Source organism: Engraulis encrasicolus, chromosome 19 (assembly GCF_034702125.1).
Source record: "Engraulis encrasicolus isolate BLACKSEA-1 chromosome 19, IST_EnEncr_1.0, whole genome shotgun sequence".
NCBI lineage: Eukaryota > Metazoa > Chordata > Actinopteri > Clupeiformes > Engraulidae > Engraulis > Engraulis encrasicolus.
This window is the reverse complement of record NC_085875.1, coordinates 1442706-1457417: the sequence shown is the minus strand read 5'-3', so window position 1 is coordinate 1457417 and position 14712 is coordinate 1442706. Positions and strand designations below refer to the sequence as shown.

The 14712-nt window shown below is 42.6% G+C and overlaps 1 protein-coding gene across 1 annotated transcript in view; it reads right to left on the bottom strand.

Moving 5' to 3' along the window:
• Positions 1–14712, bottom strand: part of alk (ALK receptor tyrosine kinase) — an 88850-nt gene that overhangs the window by 46496 nt on the left and 27642 nt on the right. The window contains exon 10 of the mRNA XM_063183988.1: positions 5688–5801. Coding sequence (XP_063040058.1) covers positions 5688–5801 — 114 coding nt within the window. The remainder of the gene's footprint in view (positions 1–5687; positions 5802–14712) is intronic.

Genomic DNA, 14712 nt, shown 5'->3' with positions numbered 1-14712 from the left:
ACCAGTGCTTAGGGCACCGACTAGTACTTAGGGCACTAACCTGTACTCAGGGCACCAACCAGTGCTTAGGGCACCAACCAGTGCTTCGGACAACAACCACTTTGCCCCTAAAATTGCCTCTTTGCCCCTAAAATTGCCTCTTAGAATTGAGATTGACTAAAAAACATAACGAAAAAATATTGGGAATTACATTACAAAACATATGAAGAGTTCAGATGCAAAACCCCCTAAGTGCCTTTTCAGAAAATAAACTTAATTCATTTTTATTTAAAACAAAGCTATCAAAATTGCATATTTTTTATTTTATTTATGTAATATAACTACTTATATGTATTATCAAGTACATGAATGTAAACCAAACCAACAACTGGTTTCTCTAAAAATATAGAAGTGCAGGTCTTCAGAAATGGAGTTAGAGGGGTTTGCATCTGAAATCTTCATATATTATTTATTAGTGAGTAGATTATTATCAATTAGCATTCAATTATGAGGGGGGCCTCCTGAACAGTTGTGCTAAGGGCCTCCAAAACCTTAGAGGCGGCCCTCACTGGCATCCATGTTTTTTTGGGAAATGATGATGATTATTATTAAATGTACTAAAAGCAGGGTAATGACCCAACAGACGGCTGAGATGGGCGATAACATGCTTAAGCACTTCTACAACGACTGCACAATTAATGAGGAAGATATCCCGATATTAAACAGCAGCCATGACAAACAGCCACAAACAAGCACAACCCCCTCAGCTTAGCTTAGCACTGCTCGGTTACTCTACTGTAAGGCAAGGCAAGTTTATTTATATAGCGCATTTCATACACAGGTGCAACTCAATGTGCTTCACAAAGTTAACAAATGTAAATGAAAGGAAAACAAGGAAGAAAGAAGGAAATGAATTAGAGTAAAAAAACATTTAAAACATTAAGATAAAACATAAGGTAAAAATAATAATAAAATAAAACATAAATAATCATAAAACTTTGAAAAACATACGCAGTCTTCAGATTTTAACTGTCCGACGACAGAGGAGTCTGGCCTCCTTTTTTCTGTTTACCTGATAGAGTACCTAAAGTACTGTAGTCTATCTCTTCTGGGTCTCCCTCCTCAAAGAGTAGTCTGGGACCAAATAAGGTGTTAAATGAACTCTCTAAGTGTTGAATTAACATTGCAAAATGTACTATGTACGGTCCTCTGGGTCTTTCTCCTCAAACATCCAGCGATGACAAACAATCACAACCCCCCAGCCTACAGTAGCACTGCTCAGTACACATTAAGACATGGAGTGTCAATACAGCACTCAGAGTAGTAGTCTGAGACCAAATACACTCTAGAAGATGTTAAATCAGCTCTCTACGTATTGAATTAACCCCACATTTTTACATTCTCTCTCCTCAAAGAGTAGTCTGAGACCTTATACACTCTACAATGTGTTAAATGGACTCTCTAAGTGTTGAATTAACACTGCAAATGTACTATGTACTGTACTATTATTACTATGTAATGTACCTCTGGGTCTTTCTCCTCAAACATCCAGCGATGACAAACAACCACAACCCCCCAGCCTAGCCTAGCCTAGCTCAGTACACAATGAGAAATACAGTGTTAAAGCAGCACTCAGAGTAGTAGTCTGGGACCAAATTAGTAGTGCGATTAAGCCCAAATCAAGTCATGATGCAAAGGTCCCCTTTGGCATGGAAGTACCTTATGGTCATATAAATAAATGTATCCAAAGACACAAGTGAGATCACTCTTTTTTTCAGAAATAAACACGCTTTTTCAAAATGGCCGCCTTTGCATCATGACTTGAAGTCAAAACTCACTTAACCTACCTACTAAATACATTCTAGAATATGTTAAATCTGCTGTCTATGTATTGAATTAACACCACGTTTTTAATGTGTATTCTCTGTCCTCTGGGTCTGTCTTTCTCCTCAAGCATCCAGGCTACAAACAACCACAACCCCCTAGCATAGCACTGCTCAGTAGAAGGCAACTTCTACAGCAATGTCAAATTAACACTTGGAGAGTCAAATTAAACACTCATAGTGTTGGTCTTGATCTCTCAGTGTGGAATCAGCACTACAAGCTGTACTGTGTAACCTCTGTCATATCATCTGTTTTCCTTTTCAAACATTCAGGATGCAATATAGCAGCATACAGTAAGCACACAGTAAGAAATGCAGTGTTATTTCAACACACAGAGAGTAGCCTGGGACCACATACACTGTAGGAGCTCTCTACGTGTTCAATTAACCCCACATTTTTACTGTTTTACTTTCTTTTCAATGATTCAGGATGCAAGATTCAGCCTACAGTAACTAACTATTATTACAGTTTATTTCTTTTATAACTTGTCTGTCTCCATGTGAAAGTGTTTATAATAGTGTTTTATGAATGTCTGTGAAGGCGTTGTGAAGTCGTGATTACAGAGCAGTGATGAGAGAGAGAGAGCGTTTTAGAGACCTGTGATTTGTGATGCACTAAGGAATAGCTCATGGCGGTTCTGTAATAATTATACTGCTGCATAGTCTCTATGGCCTTGCACTCTGAATAGCTTGCAAATAATGTATACAGGCACGGAGCTATAGGGAGGGCGAGCAGGGCACTTGGCCCTGGGCCCAGTGCCCTCCCGTATTGGTGGTATTGGTGCCCTATTGTGAGCTTGGCAAGCTGTGTAGGGGGCCCTATTAAGGGTCTTGCCCTGGGGCCCTGTGTGCTATTGTTCCGCCACTGAATGTATACATTACAATTTCACATTTTTTCTGCATCATGGCGCATGGTAGTTGTTGCCCAGCGGTGTGTGTTTACAATGTATCTTTAACCCAAAATGCTGAATATTTTAAGAGGCCCCTGTGCCTACTGTGCTCAATGCACCTCAGGCTTTATCGTCTCTCTCTTAGCGTCGTCTGTTTGCTCCTCGTCCTCATAACCTCTGTTCCCTTTTCCTCCTTTTGGTTTGTTACTCGGCATAATTTCAATAGGGTTTGGTCTGTAATCTTTTTTTATTCCGTCATTTATATTTGGTAAAGTGTTAGCTTTAGGAGATACATTACGGAGCACAAGATCCACGCGGCCCTTCACTCCGAAGTCATCACCGGAAGTCCCCTGAGGATTTATAAGCCATGGCTTCACTATCAGGATTTTAAAGATGTGAGGTGTAACTGGTCCTCTGTCTTCATGGCTGATTTGGGATTAACATTAAAACACGTCATATGTAAATATACTGTAACTGAGAGCAGAAAAAACATCAAGAAATGGCTCCCGTGTGGGTCTTACGGAATAATGAATCAAGTAGCAATTTAATGTACAGCATGTATATATACATTATTACATTACATTACACTTAGCTGACGCTTTCATCCAAAAGCGACTTACACTTATTATTTTTTTTTCAGGGCATTGGTTAGAGTCCCTGGAACAATGTGGGGTTAGGTGCCTTGCTCAAGGGCACTTCAGCCATGGATGGAGCTGTAGGGAGAGGTCAGGGGGGATTCCGATGTGCAACCCTCAGATTCAAAGATCAACTCTCTAACCACTAGGCCATGGCTGCCCAATATTTGTTTATGTAGTAGTCTGATATGCATCATTGTATAAATGAATAAACATGAACTTCACTTTGAAAGTATGTCAAAAAAAGTCAATTTCTTCATTTATGGATGGCGCCTCTTTCTGCATGAATAAACATGCGCTGCCTAAATGTGTGAACTAAATAAATAAATAAATGAATTAATAAATAAATAAAAGTATCTAATTCCTCTCATTTCAGTGACTGATGATGCACCATAATATGAACAAGGATACACATATATCTATTTGTCACATGTCTAGAGATATGAGATGAAATTAAACACGCTGTGAAATATTTGGCTGTCAGTCTTCACTGCGCGTGGGGACACGCAGTGAAGTATGAATACACATTAACTGTATTTTGTCCAAATGTGTGACAACGTGGATATTGAATCAGAAACCAATAAATAAATCATCAAAATTGGATCTTTTGTTTTTTGTTTGGTTGCTGTTTTTTTGTGTGCCACATATACTCTGCATCAGTAAAACCATACTCGTGTTTACTTTTTTAAAATACTTTGTTGGAATCGGTGTAATTGATTGCAAAAAATACTCAGCACTTAACTGATACACGTCTATACAATATAACCACTACAGTACTATCGTACTACACTACATCCATGTGAATAAGCATGAAGTGGATTTTAAGTGTATAAAAGTGTGTTTCCAAAACCAAAGAGCACTCTATGTCTTTACAGCACGGGTTCCCAACCTTTTCCATCGTAGGGGCCCACTCAAAATTGTCACAAATGTTCAGGGCCCACTTCTGACCCAATAAAGAATAAAACTCAAATAAATCAATAGCAACACACACCAAAATATGATTATAATATGTAGATAATGATTTCAAGGCCCACTTGGAATACCTTCAGGGCCCACCAGTGGGCCCCGGCCCATAGGTTGAAAATCCCTGCTTTACACTATACTCACTGGTAATGGCTCCATACACCCCATCCTTTGTCTGTACTGTAGCTTCTTGCAAAAACCCACCCAATACCTCACTTACCTCAAAACATCCAATACCTCACTTACCTCAAAACATTCAATACCTCTCTTACCTCAAAACATTCAATACCTCACTTACCTCAAAACATTCAATACCTCTCTTAACTCAAAACATTCAATACCTCACTTACCTCAAAACATTCAATACCTCTCTTACCTCAAAACATCCAATACCTCACTTACCTCAAAACATTAAATACCTCACTTACCTCAAAACATTAAATACCTCACTTACCTCAAAACACCCAATACCTCACTTACCTCAAAACACCCAATACCTCACTTACTGATGTTGCCTTCATCAGGTCACTGGCTGCCTTATAGTCAACATTGAAACTGAGAAAAGGGCCTTCAAAGCCATAGTTGGATATTGTAGCTACTGGGTATTTGACACAGCAACAGCTCTAAAACGGGACACATTTGGTCCATAAGATTTTGTCAAAATATGAGAAAGGCTTTGTCAAAATATGAGAAAGGAGATGTAGGCCTAATTAACCCATTGACGCCTAAGGCACCTGCAAAAAAGGGTGCTGAATGCCTGAGACCTTTTGAAGAAAAGCTGCCCTCAGCCTATAAAAACCTAAATATCTCAGCTTCTGAAGCACATACAATATGCACTAAGTTGCATTTAAACGCTAAGACCCTCATCTTTCATTAGAATGTGTTCATTCATCTCAAACAAATAGAGATTTTAATAAAGTTTCAAATCTCGTGAGCCTGAATGTTGCGTAATGCAGCTCCAGGCGCCAGGGACAATGTTGCGCAATGCAACATCAGGCATCAATGGGTTAATTCCATTTTAGTCTAAACTCAAAATACAGTATGTAGTTACTGCACGTTGCCTTTGCACAGCAGAATGCGTGTAAACATATGTGAGATGTTCCACTTTGCTGTACTTACTAGCCAGTTGCAACTAGTCAGGTCAAGAGCAATGCAAGTACTTTCAGAGTTCCCGAAAATACGGGAACTGCTCCCACTTTGTCGGTAAGCAAACAACCATAAGCAAACCAAGCGAGGCGGGACAACCATGCCGTTTGGGAAATGTTAATTGTTATGCTCTTGGTCAGACCAAGTGTTGAACAGATTTGAACGTCGATGATAATCAGGCTGTTACTTACTGATCATGACCCCGGAGACCACCAGGAGGAGAGCAGCGATGAGGGCGGAGGTGCCGACCGAGAGGCCCAGGGCCAGGTGGGACAGGGTGGGCTGAGGAGGCACCATGGGCAGCCCTGGAGGACAGGAGAACCACACATCAACACAGGAACCACCATGAACATATCAACAGAAGAACCATCAGGAACATATCAACAGAAGAACCACCATGAACATATCAACAGAAGAACCACCATAACAGAGGAACCATCATGAACCATCACAGAGGAACCACAATAGAGGAACCACCATGAACCATCGCAGGAGAACCACAATAGAAGAACCGCCATGAACACATTAACACATAAGAACCACAATAGAAGAACCGCCATGAACACATTAACACATAAGAACCATAATAGAAGAACCACAATAGAGGAACCTCCATGAACCATCACAGAAGAACCACCATGAACACCTTAACACAGAAGAACCACAATAGAGGAACCATAATATAGGAACCACCATGAACCATCACATGAGAGCCATAATAAAGGAATAGACTAGAAGCATTTCCAGAAAAAGGCCCTTTATAAGGGTGTTAGAAGCATTTTTTAGTAAAAGTTGGGAACCTAGTTTTCTAAGACAATTAGAGTACCCTGAATTCAGCTAGCCTGGTTCCCAAGCTGAATTTTGAGTTTTTGACCATGAAATGGGCAAAAAAAAAATGGCCGCCGAAATTCTTGATTTTGGGCAGAATACGTAGAAAGTACCACTTCTCCATGGAAATAAATGTGCAATGCTCACATATTTGCATTTATCATGCATTCCTACACTTACACAAAGGCAAATTGTCATGGCAAAAAGATAAAAAATACTATAATTATGCCGTTCTAATAATAAGATATTCTCGTAAACTGGCATTCAATAGCAATAGCCTCCATGAAGCACATTATCATACAAAATTGTCATTCAATAAGATTTGGAAAGAAAGAAGAATAGTATTATCTAAAAGACTAAATATTGGGACATGAATATGTCCCCTGTTCTTTGAAGGAGATGAGTGAGCCATCTCTATGGGAGCGCACTCTCAGCTGTACGATTAGCTGAAGACCTTTGCAATCACGCCAAAGGTCCAATCAACTGTGTGGGCAGGATGTCCACTTTGTCAAAACCGAATGGTTGCGCGCAAATAAGCCACTCTGATGCCAAACATCTCTTCGGCAGTAAGGATGTCTTGAGAGATGGCTCACTCGTTTCCTTCATAGAACTGGGGACATATTCATGTCCTAGTGCTCTCTTTCAGTCGAATCATTCAGCATCTTTGTGGGAGAGTTACAATCACTCCTGCTGGTCCAAACTAGGCAGAACTCCAAGAGCATCCTGTAAGGATAGCGTTCCTATCATCCTACAGACAATCAGTGGTCCTGTCCAGAACCCTATGATCCTGTGGCAACATGGTCACATCTGGCCGGTAGAACCGGACAAAGGTGGCGGGGTTGGCCCAACCAACCGCTCTGCACACCTCTGAAACTGCTGCACCCTTGAAGAGAGGACAAGATGTAGAGACCTGCACTGGTAAAGTGAGCCCTAATCTGAGCCGGGGGTTGGCGACTCATATGCCAGGGCAATGGTTTGAACCAACCATTTGGAGACCTCTATTTCAAAACTGTGAGCCCTGTAGAGGGCTTGATGAAGCACACAAACAGCTGCTCAGTGTTCCTAAAAGAGTGAGTCCTGTTCATGTAGATGCGTAAAGCGTGCACAGGGCACAAGTTGTGTTGTCACCTCTCTTCCACGGATCTGAAAGGTGGTGTGCAAAAGCAGTTTGGAGAGGCCCCTCTTGGAGGGGCTCGAAAGGGGCCCCACACATAGCCTCCAGTACTAGAGAGATATCCCAGGAGGGTATCGTCTGATGTAGCACGGGGCGTAAGTATCTAGTGGATGGGCACTCAGAGTGTTGGAACCGAATCCTACATGGCACGATGAAATCGCTGCAAAGTAGACTTAAATGGTAAAGCCTTGTCTCCCCCCAATAAGTCTTGTAGGAAGGACAACACCATCGGTACTGAACACTTTCGCGTTGGTCACACTAGCGTTGGAAGACAGACCACTTAAGGTTATACAGTGTCAAAGTAGATTGGGCCCTGGCCCCTTAAATTGTCCTGATAACGTTATCCAGAAAAGCGGTTAGGTTCAAATGTTCCCTTGCCAGACCCATAGGGGCAGGTGGCCCCTGGGCTGGGGTATGTCCTCCTCCTGGTCCGTTGCCAGACTCGAACCTGCAGGAGAGGGGAAAGTAGCAGGAGGGGCTGAAGCCCCTATGCTCTCAGCTGAGGCCCCTGAGCCCCGTGGGTTAAGGTTGGACAAACCCTGAGAAATCTCGCTTCCTTGCAGGAGGGGAAAAAGGGAGGCGTCAGGCGAAGGCGCTCGTGGTGCATTATGCAGGACTTTTGGAGCGCGCCATGCCTGGTGACAGGGTGCGCTTTCGTGCCAAGCACAGTGGCCTGCGATGATGCCCAAGGGGCTCCAAGGCAGCTGCTCGAGCTGGGGAAGCCACATCAGCCACTAGGGTGGTGGTCAGTACTGTATGAGATTCTCTGTGGTGGCAGGGAGTTGGGATAAAGAGTCGTCCACCTTAGGCGGGAGATCGAAGCACTTTGCCAGGGGGGAGTCAGAGTCTGACTCCACTGAAATTCTTTGCCAGCAGTCGACCGTAGTCAAGAGAACAAAGGGACAGAGCAGGCTAGAACTAGTCAAGCTCTCGTAACTCGTGTCCTTCAGGGTACTCGTGACCTCAGTCAGGAGACGAGAGTCCAAGGAACCGGGTACGCACAAATGTTTGTAAAGAACTTTTACTCCGTATTGTTTCTAATCTGCCGTGAGTAGATTCCGTCATTGTGAAGTTTCTTGCTGCCATGGGGAGGACACTGTACATTTCATATGTTTGATCTGCAATGTGTGATCTCAGGTTAAAAGAGAGTGTCCACCTACACAAAGCTGGGGCTGTCTCGGTGATCACAATTATGCTCTTTTATTGCCTGTGACATTTACCCACTTCATAGCCTGATCAGAATCTGGCTAAACTTGCCACAAAGTGGCCTTTTTGGAATTCAGACAAAATGGTTCTGGAAGCTGACTCATCAAGTAGATACACTGGGCCCCATTGTGCATAATTAAGATGGCCATACTGCTTAAAGTAGGGCAACATTAGGCTGAAAGAGTGAAAATTCAGATCCCAGGTAGCTTCACGTTGTTCTCTTGTGTATTGCAGCAGAACAGTAACCATATCCATACTGCCACCAGTTCACATCATCAGATTGACTCTCAGCAATATCATGCAGAAGATTTCTGTCCTTTTCCTGATACTGGAATGAAATCAGTTCACTAATTGTCTGAGGATCATCACCATTAGCCATCCTAGCAAGACAGGTAGAGAAGACTTGGCATGAGAAGACCCTAAAGGGATTGCAGAGTAAACTTGTGTGCCATGGCTTTGTTGGATGCCTTTCCTGCCAGAACAAGTTCAACAGGGCCGTATGGTCAGTCCAGATCCATTCATATGTTCTCCTATGGCCTTAAGGAAGTTGATTGACAAGTGAAGTCCTCCTAGGCGAGGTATTCATCTGTTGTTCTATTCTGAAATTGCCCACTTTAACTCTTCAAGTCTGCAGTACAATGCTTGGTCAACTGTGATAACTGTTGCTGTCCAAAATGCTAAGATATGACAATGCATTCGTATTAAAAGTATCAAAACGTGTGCAGTAGCGAGGACTATTGGCAAATACCCCACAGCAGTCTGTTGTTCCTTTGATGACAGTGACTGATTGAACACTGACCAAGAAGTCTTCATGTCTAAGTTTTGACAGTGCAAGAAGAAAGCTAGATCCGTAGCCTTTGCTTGTCTAGCATACTTATGCTCCTCTCCAGATTTTCCAAAGCATGATTAAGCAATGGGTGCTGAAAAAGTTGGCTTGAATGTCCTATGAGTAATCCAGAGAGGATGTAGCTCCGTCAGGGCATTTGGCACATTTAATGTATGTCTAGTAGACACCTCTATATCTTTAACAGAATCATCAATTGGTTGGCCTCTCTGCCATGCTGCCATTTGTGTTGCATGGGAAGTATTCTTCCCATCAAGTGTTTCATCCAGGATATCAATGTTATCACATGTGTAGTGGATGAATTTATCTGTCACAATGTTTGTTGGAATAATGGCACCACTCTCTTGGTTCAGTGTTTTAGAGTGCTCTCAGCTAAGGAGGATCTGGACTTGGAGGACCTGGTCGTAACTCAGACAATGACCTGCCTGATTGAATAGTCATATTAGGTCTTTTACCCAATAGCTTGATGAAGAGTACAAGCAAGACTGACATGTTTCGGAGTCCATTTTTTGCCATCACTGACACAATAAACAAGGACTTTAGCCTCATTCAGAACTCTTCTTTGTGGAAGTCTTTCCTTGCCACCAATTCCATCATCTTCAAGAGATGTCTGGCCACTAACAACCAGGCTGAGTAGCATGTATAGACTATCTGGAATGTATGCAATAGTATCTGATAGAATATGTGAAATACGTCTGAACATTTTTCAAAATTTACGTTATATGTTATATCATGGTGTCATCTAGCGATTTCTGGACAGTTTTCAGAGAGCCAATAGCAACTTTCAGTGATTTTTTGGAAACACTAAATACTTCACATTATGCAAAGCATTTCTAAAATACTTAAATCAATTTTCTTAACCATATAAACACACATAGGCTACAAATATCTTATTAGAAAAGCTAAATATTTAAAACGTTTAGGCTAACACCTAGCCTACAATATTAGCATTATTAGCATTCTAGAAGCTATTTTATACTTTTTAAAATCCTCTATAGTAGATACATTCATCAAGAAACATTAATGGGACACAAAATGTTAGAAAAGAGCATTTATTTCCAAGTACAGCAATACTTGGTAAAAATGCTCTGTCAAAAATAGCGTATTTTGGCAGCCATTTTGTTTTTCAAATTTAACTGTCAAAACCTCAAAATCCAGCTTGGGAACCAGTCTAGTTGAATTCAGCACACTTAAATTATGTTAAGTACATAGGTTCCCAACTTTTACTAAAAAATGCTTCTAACATTTTAGAGCAGCACAATGCACCAAGCGATCAAGATGCTGAACACTCAACCCACTCTCCCTCCACTGTCAGCCTCTAGCCAGCAAGGCCACTGACAACCCCCCCCCCCCACTGTCAGCCTCTAGCCAGCAAGGCCACTGACAACCCCCCCTCCCCATCCCCCACCACCATATCTGCGACTGAACATTCCACCTGCACTACTATACTTGTGACTGAACTTTCAACCTGCACTAACTCAAAACATGCACACACACACACACACACACACACACACACACACACACACACACACACACACACACACACACAAGCACACTGCACTTTCTGCACTAAACCCAACATACACACACAGACAACACACACCACACACACACACACACACACACACACACACACACACACACACACACACACACAGACACACGAAACACACACACAGACGCACACCGCACCTTCTACCTGCACTAAACACATACACACACACACACACACACACACACACACACACACACACACACACACACACACACACACACACACACACACACACACACACACACACACACACACACACACACACACACACACACACACTGCTGCTGGTGTACTTGACAGACCTTTTTATATTTATTTTCTTCAAAATGCTACTATTACCATGTCAGAACGCTATAAAGGACTTTTTTTAGGAAAAGCACAAAAACACAACAAATACCTCTTAATGTATGTCCTCTACAAGTCTTCTGTTGTCCAGTCTTGCACTTTAAATGTCTGTATGAGCACTGTCTATGTCCATACTGTCTTAAGTCCATGTATAAGTACTGTCTATGTCTATACTGTCTATGTCCTTACCTTAATTAGTCTATGTCTGTATGGGAAAGCAAGAAATGTAATTTCAAATTCTTTGTATGACCAGTGCATGTAAAGAAATTGACAATAAAACCTACTTGAACATACACAAATATGAAAAATGTGTCTAGACTAGAACCACCATGAAACTACAGGAGAATCACAACTTATAGGCTTTTCACACCTGGTTCCTTTCAGCCAGTGAAGTGAACTCAGACCTGTGACTCAGCTTTTTCTGTGCATATGTGAATGCTTGAAAGTGTACCCAGACCCCTTGGAAGTGAACTGTACTGAGACCTTCATTGACGTGGTCTCAGTACGGTTCGCTTATGAGTCCTGACAAGTTACACTTGTTACTAGGTGTAATCAATTAAGGAGAGCTCTAGAGTACCGGGTGTGATCAAAAAGAGGACTAACACCATAAAATCTTAACAGGACCAGGAAGAGCAGCCGAGGAGCAGCCGAACCATCACAGAAGATGAACGGAATGGTGGCAGTATAGTTGGATTAAGCACAAAGTCATGTAAACCCTTCATTCATTCTGAATGTGAATGTGAATGTTTCTGGGGAAATTCCGATTGCTGAGCAGACATGTTAAAGGGGTATGCCACTATTTTGGGGCTTAACACAGTTAAAATCGTTGGCTGGGGTTTATAAAGGTGGTAAAATGTCTTGTCTTGCTATAAGACAAGTTAAAAGAGGGAATATGTCGCTAAGCTAGTGAAAGTCAATGTATCCATGTAGCATGCTACAATGCTACACGGATACATTGACTTTCACTAGCTTAGCGACATATTCCCTCTTTTAACTTGTCTTACAGCAAGACAACGCCTAACATGAAAAATAAGACACTTTACTACCTTTATAAACCCCAGCCAACGATTTTAACTGTATTAAGCCCCAAAATAGTGGCATACCCCTTTAATGGAATATTCAGTTTAAAACTAGAATACTCTGTGCATGTAAATGTGTTCAACACTTTAAATCTTTCTCAATGTCTTATTGGTTTTGTTTTTATATACATATGGTCACGGTAGACTGGCTGGGGGCTATTCCAGGTGGGTGGGTTTTGTTGATTACTTTGGGATCAGATAACGTTCTGGAGGCGAGTCAGCCGTGAATGAATATCCTGAAAGATATTGTATGCATGGCAGAACTTCTGCTCCTAAAACTTATTTTTCCATCAAATTCAGATTTGATAAACCTATCCAAGGTCTCCTCACTCACTGAATGAATTTTAATGTCAGGATAGCAAAAGACCAATATTGTTTCTGCAGACAGGCAAACCAATCGACACCAAGTGCTTGAACGTTATTACACCTGTGTACTGTGTCCTGACTTCACCCGTCGTGGCGTAGTGCACGGTAGCGTGCGGTACGGTAGTTATCAAAAACAAACTTGCACACACTTGCTCCACCCTTGCTCATTTCAACAGCTCTTGAAGGCCTTGTTTGCTTCCAAGAACAGGCCCAGATTAACACACTGGCTAGATACCATCAGCCTAGGGCCCCCCCACCTGCCAGGGACCCTCCAGTTGGCCATGAATGAAAAAATAGCAGAATTGTGATAGGATGCAATATTGACCGGGGAAAAAAAATCCTCTTTCATGTTAAGTAACGTTGGTACGATAGACACGTTATCCTTGATTCCTAACTCATAATTATGACACTGCCTACTTATATGTAAGTTTGTCGCAAAATTTGCCTTCAGGGGGGCACCCACTGCAACTTGTAGCCACGCTTGCTCCCACTTGCTCAGTTTAGCATTTCAACAGCTCTTGAAGGCCTTGTCTGCTTTCCAAGAGCACTTCCTGTCGTGGGAACAGAACTGTCTTATAATAGCCACTTCAGGACTGGACTGGTCATCTGGCATAACAGGGCATTTTCCCAGTGGGCCGACAGTACTCAGGAGGCCGATGCTGTTGCTTTTCTGTTTATTTGTTTTATTCTTAGTTTTTTACTCTCTTAGAGACTGGCCTACCATCTAGATGAGACAGCTCATTGGTCCATCTTAAATAGACTAGAATGGGCTGAACCAATCATAATGTTGTAGACCAGGGGTTCCCAACCTTTTTCAACTTGGGGCCCACTCGAAATTGTCAAAAATGTTCGGGGCCCACCTCTGACCCTGTTAAGAATAAAACTCAAATAAATCAACTGTAGCGCACACCAAAATATGATTCTTATTTTTAGAAAATGATTTCAAGGTCCACTTGGAATACCTTCAGGGCCCATAGGTTGGGAACCACTGTTGCAGACAAACAGGTGGTGCGGTGTGAGGGGGTGGTCTTAGCCAAAAATGCCCTGGGTGGTTTTTATTGGTCCCAGTCCAGACCCAAACAGGGCCCTCTTCATCACCACTTCTGAGCACTTCTATCCTCTCCTCTGCTGTGATCTGCGCCATTCTGTCAGCACCAACTCTGTTCCTTACGCTAGTGTTAACCCCCTTCTTTTCTGCAAATTTCCTCTCCTCTGTCCTCTCCTCACCTCACCTCACCTCTCGTCTCGTCTCCTCTCCTCTCTCCTCTGCCCATCTCTTCTCCTCTCCTCTCCTCCCCTCCTCCCCTCTCCTCTCCTCTACTCTACTGTCCTCTCCTCTCTTCTCCTCTCCTGCCCTCTCTTCTCCTCTCCTCCCCTCCTCTCCTCTCCTCTCCTCTCCTCCCCCCCCTCCTCTCCTCTCCTCTCCTCTCCTCTCCTCTTCTCTCCTCTCTTCTCCACTCCCTCTTCTCCTCTCCACTCCCCTCCTTTCCTCTCCTCTCCTCTCCTCCCGTCCCCTCTCCTCTCCTCTCCTCTCCTCTCCTCTGTGCCGTCTCTTACACTCTTGTTTACCTCCTTCCTCTCTGCATAACTCCGGCTTGATTTGCCTCCTGTTATATTTGCAAGTCAATTTGGACAGAAGTGGCTGCAAAGTGTTTGCATAATGCAGAGTAATATACTGGCAGCGTATAACAGATGCACGTAAGTGCATAAGTACTGTACTGTATGCCTGATTTTTGCAGTACTACCCCACTGATGGTTGAATTGTATGAATTAGAACAGGGGTTCCCAAACTTTTTTCCCTGCGCACCCCCTTGTA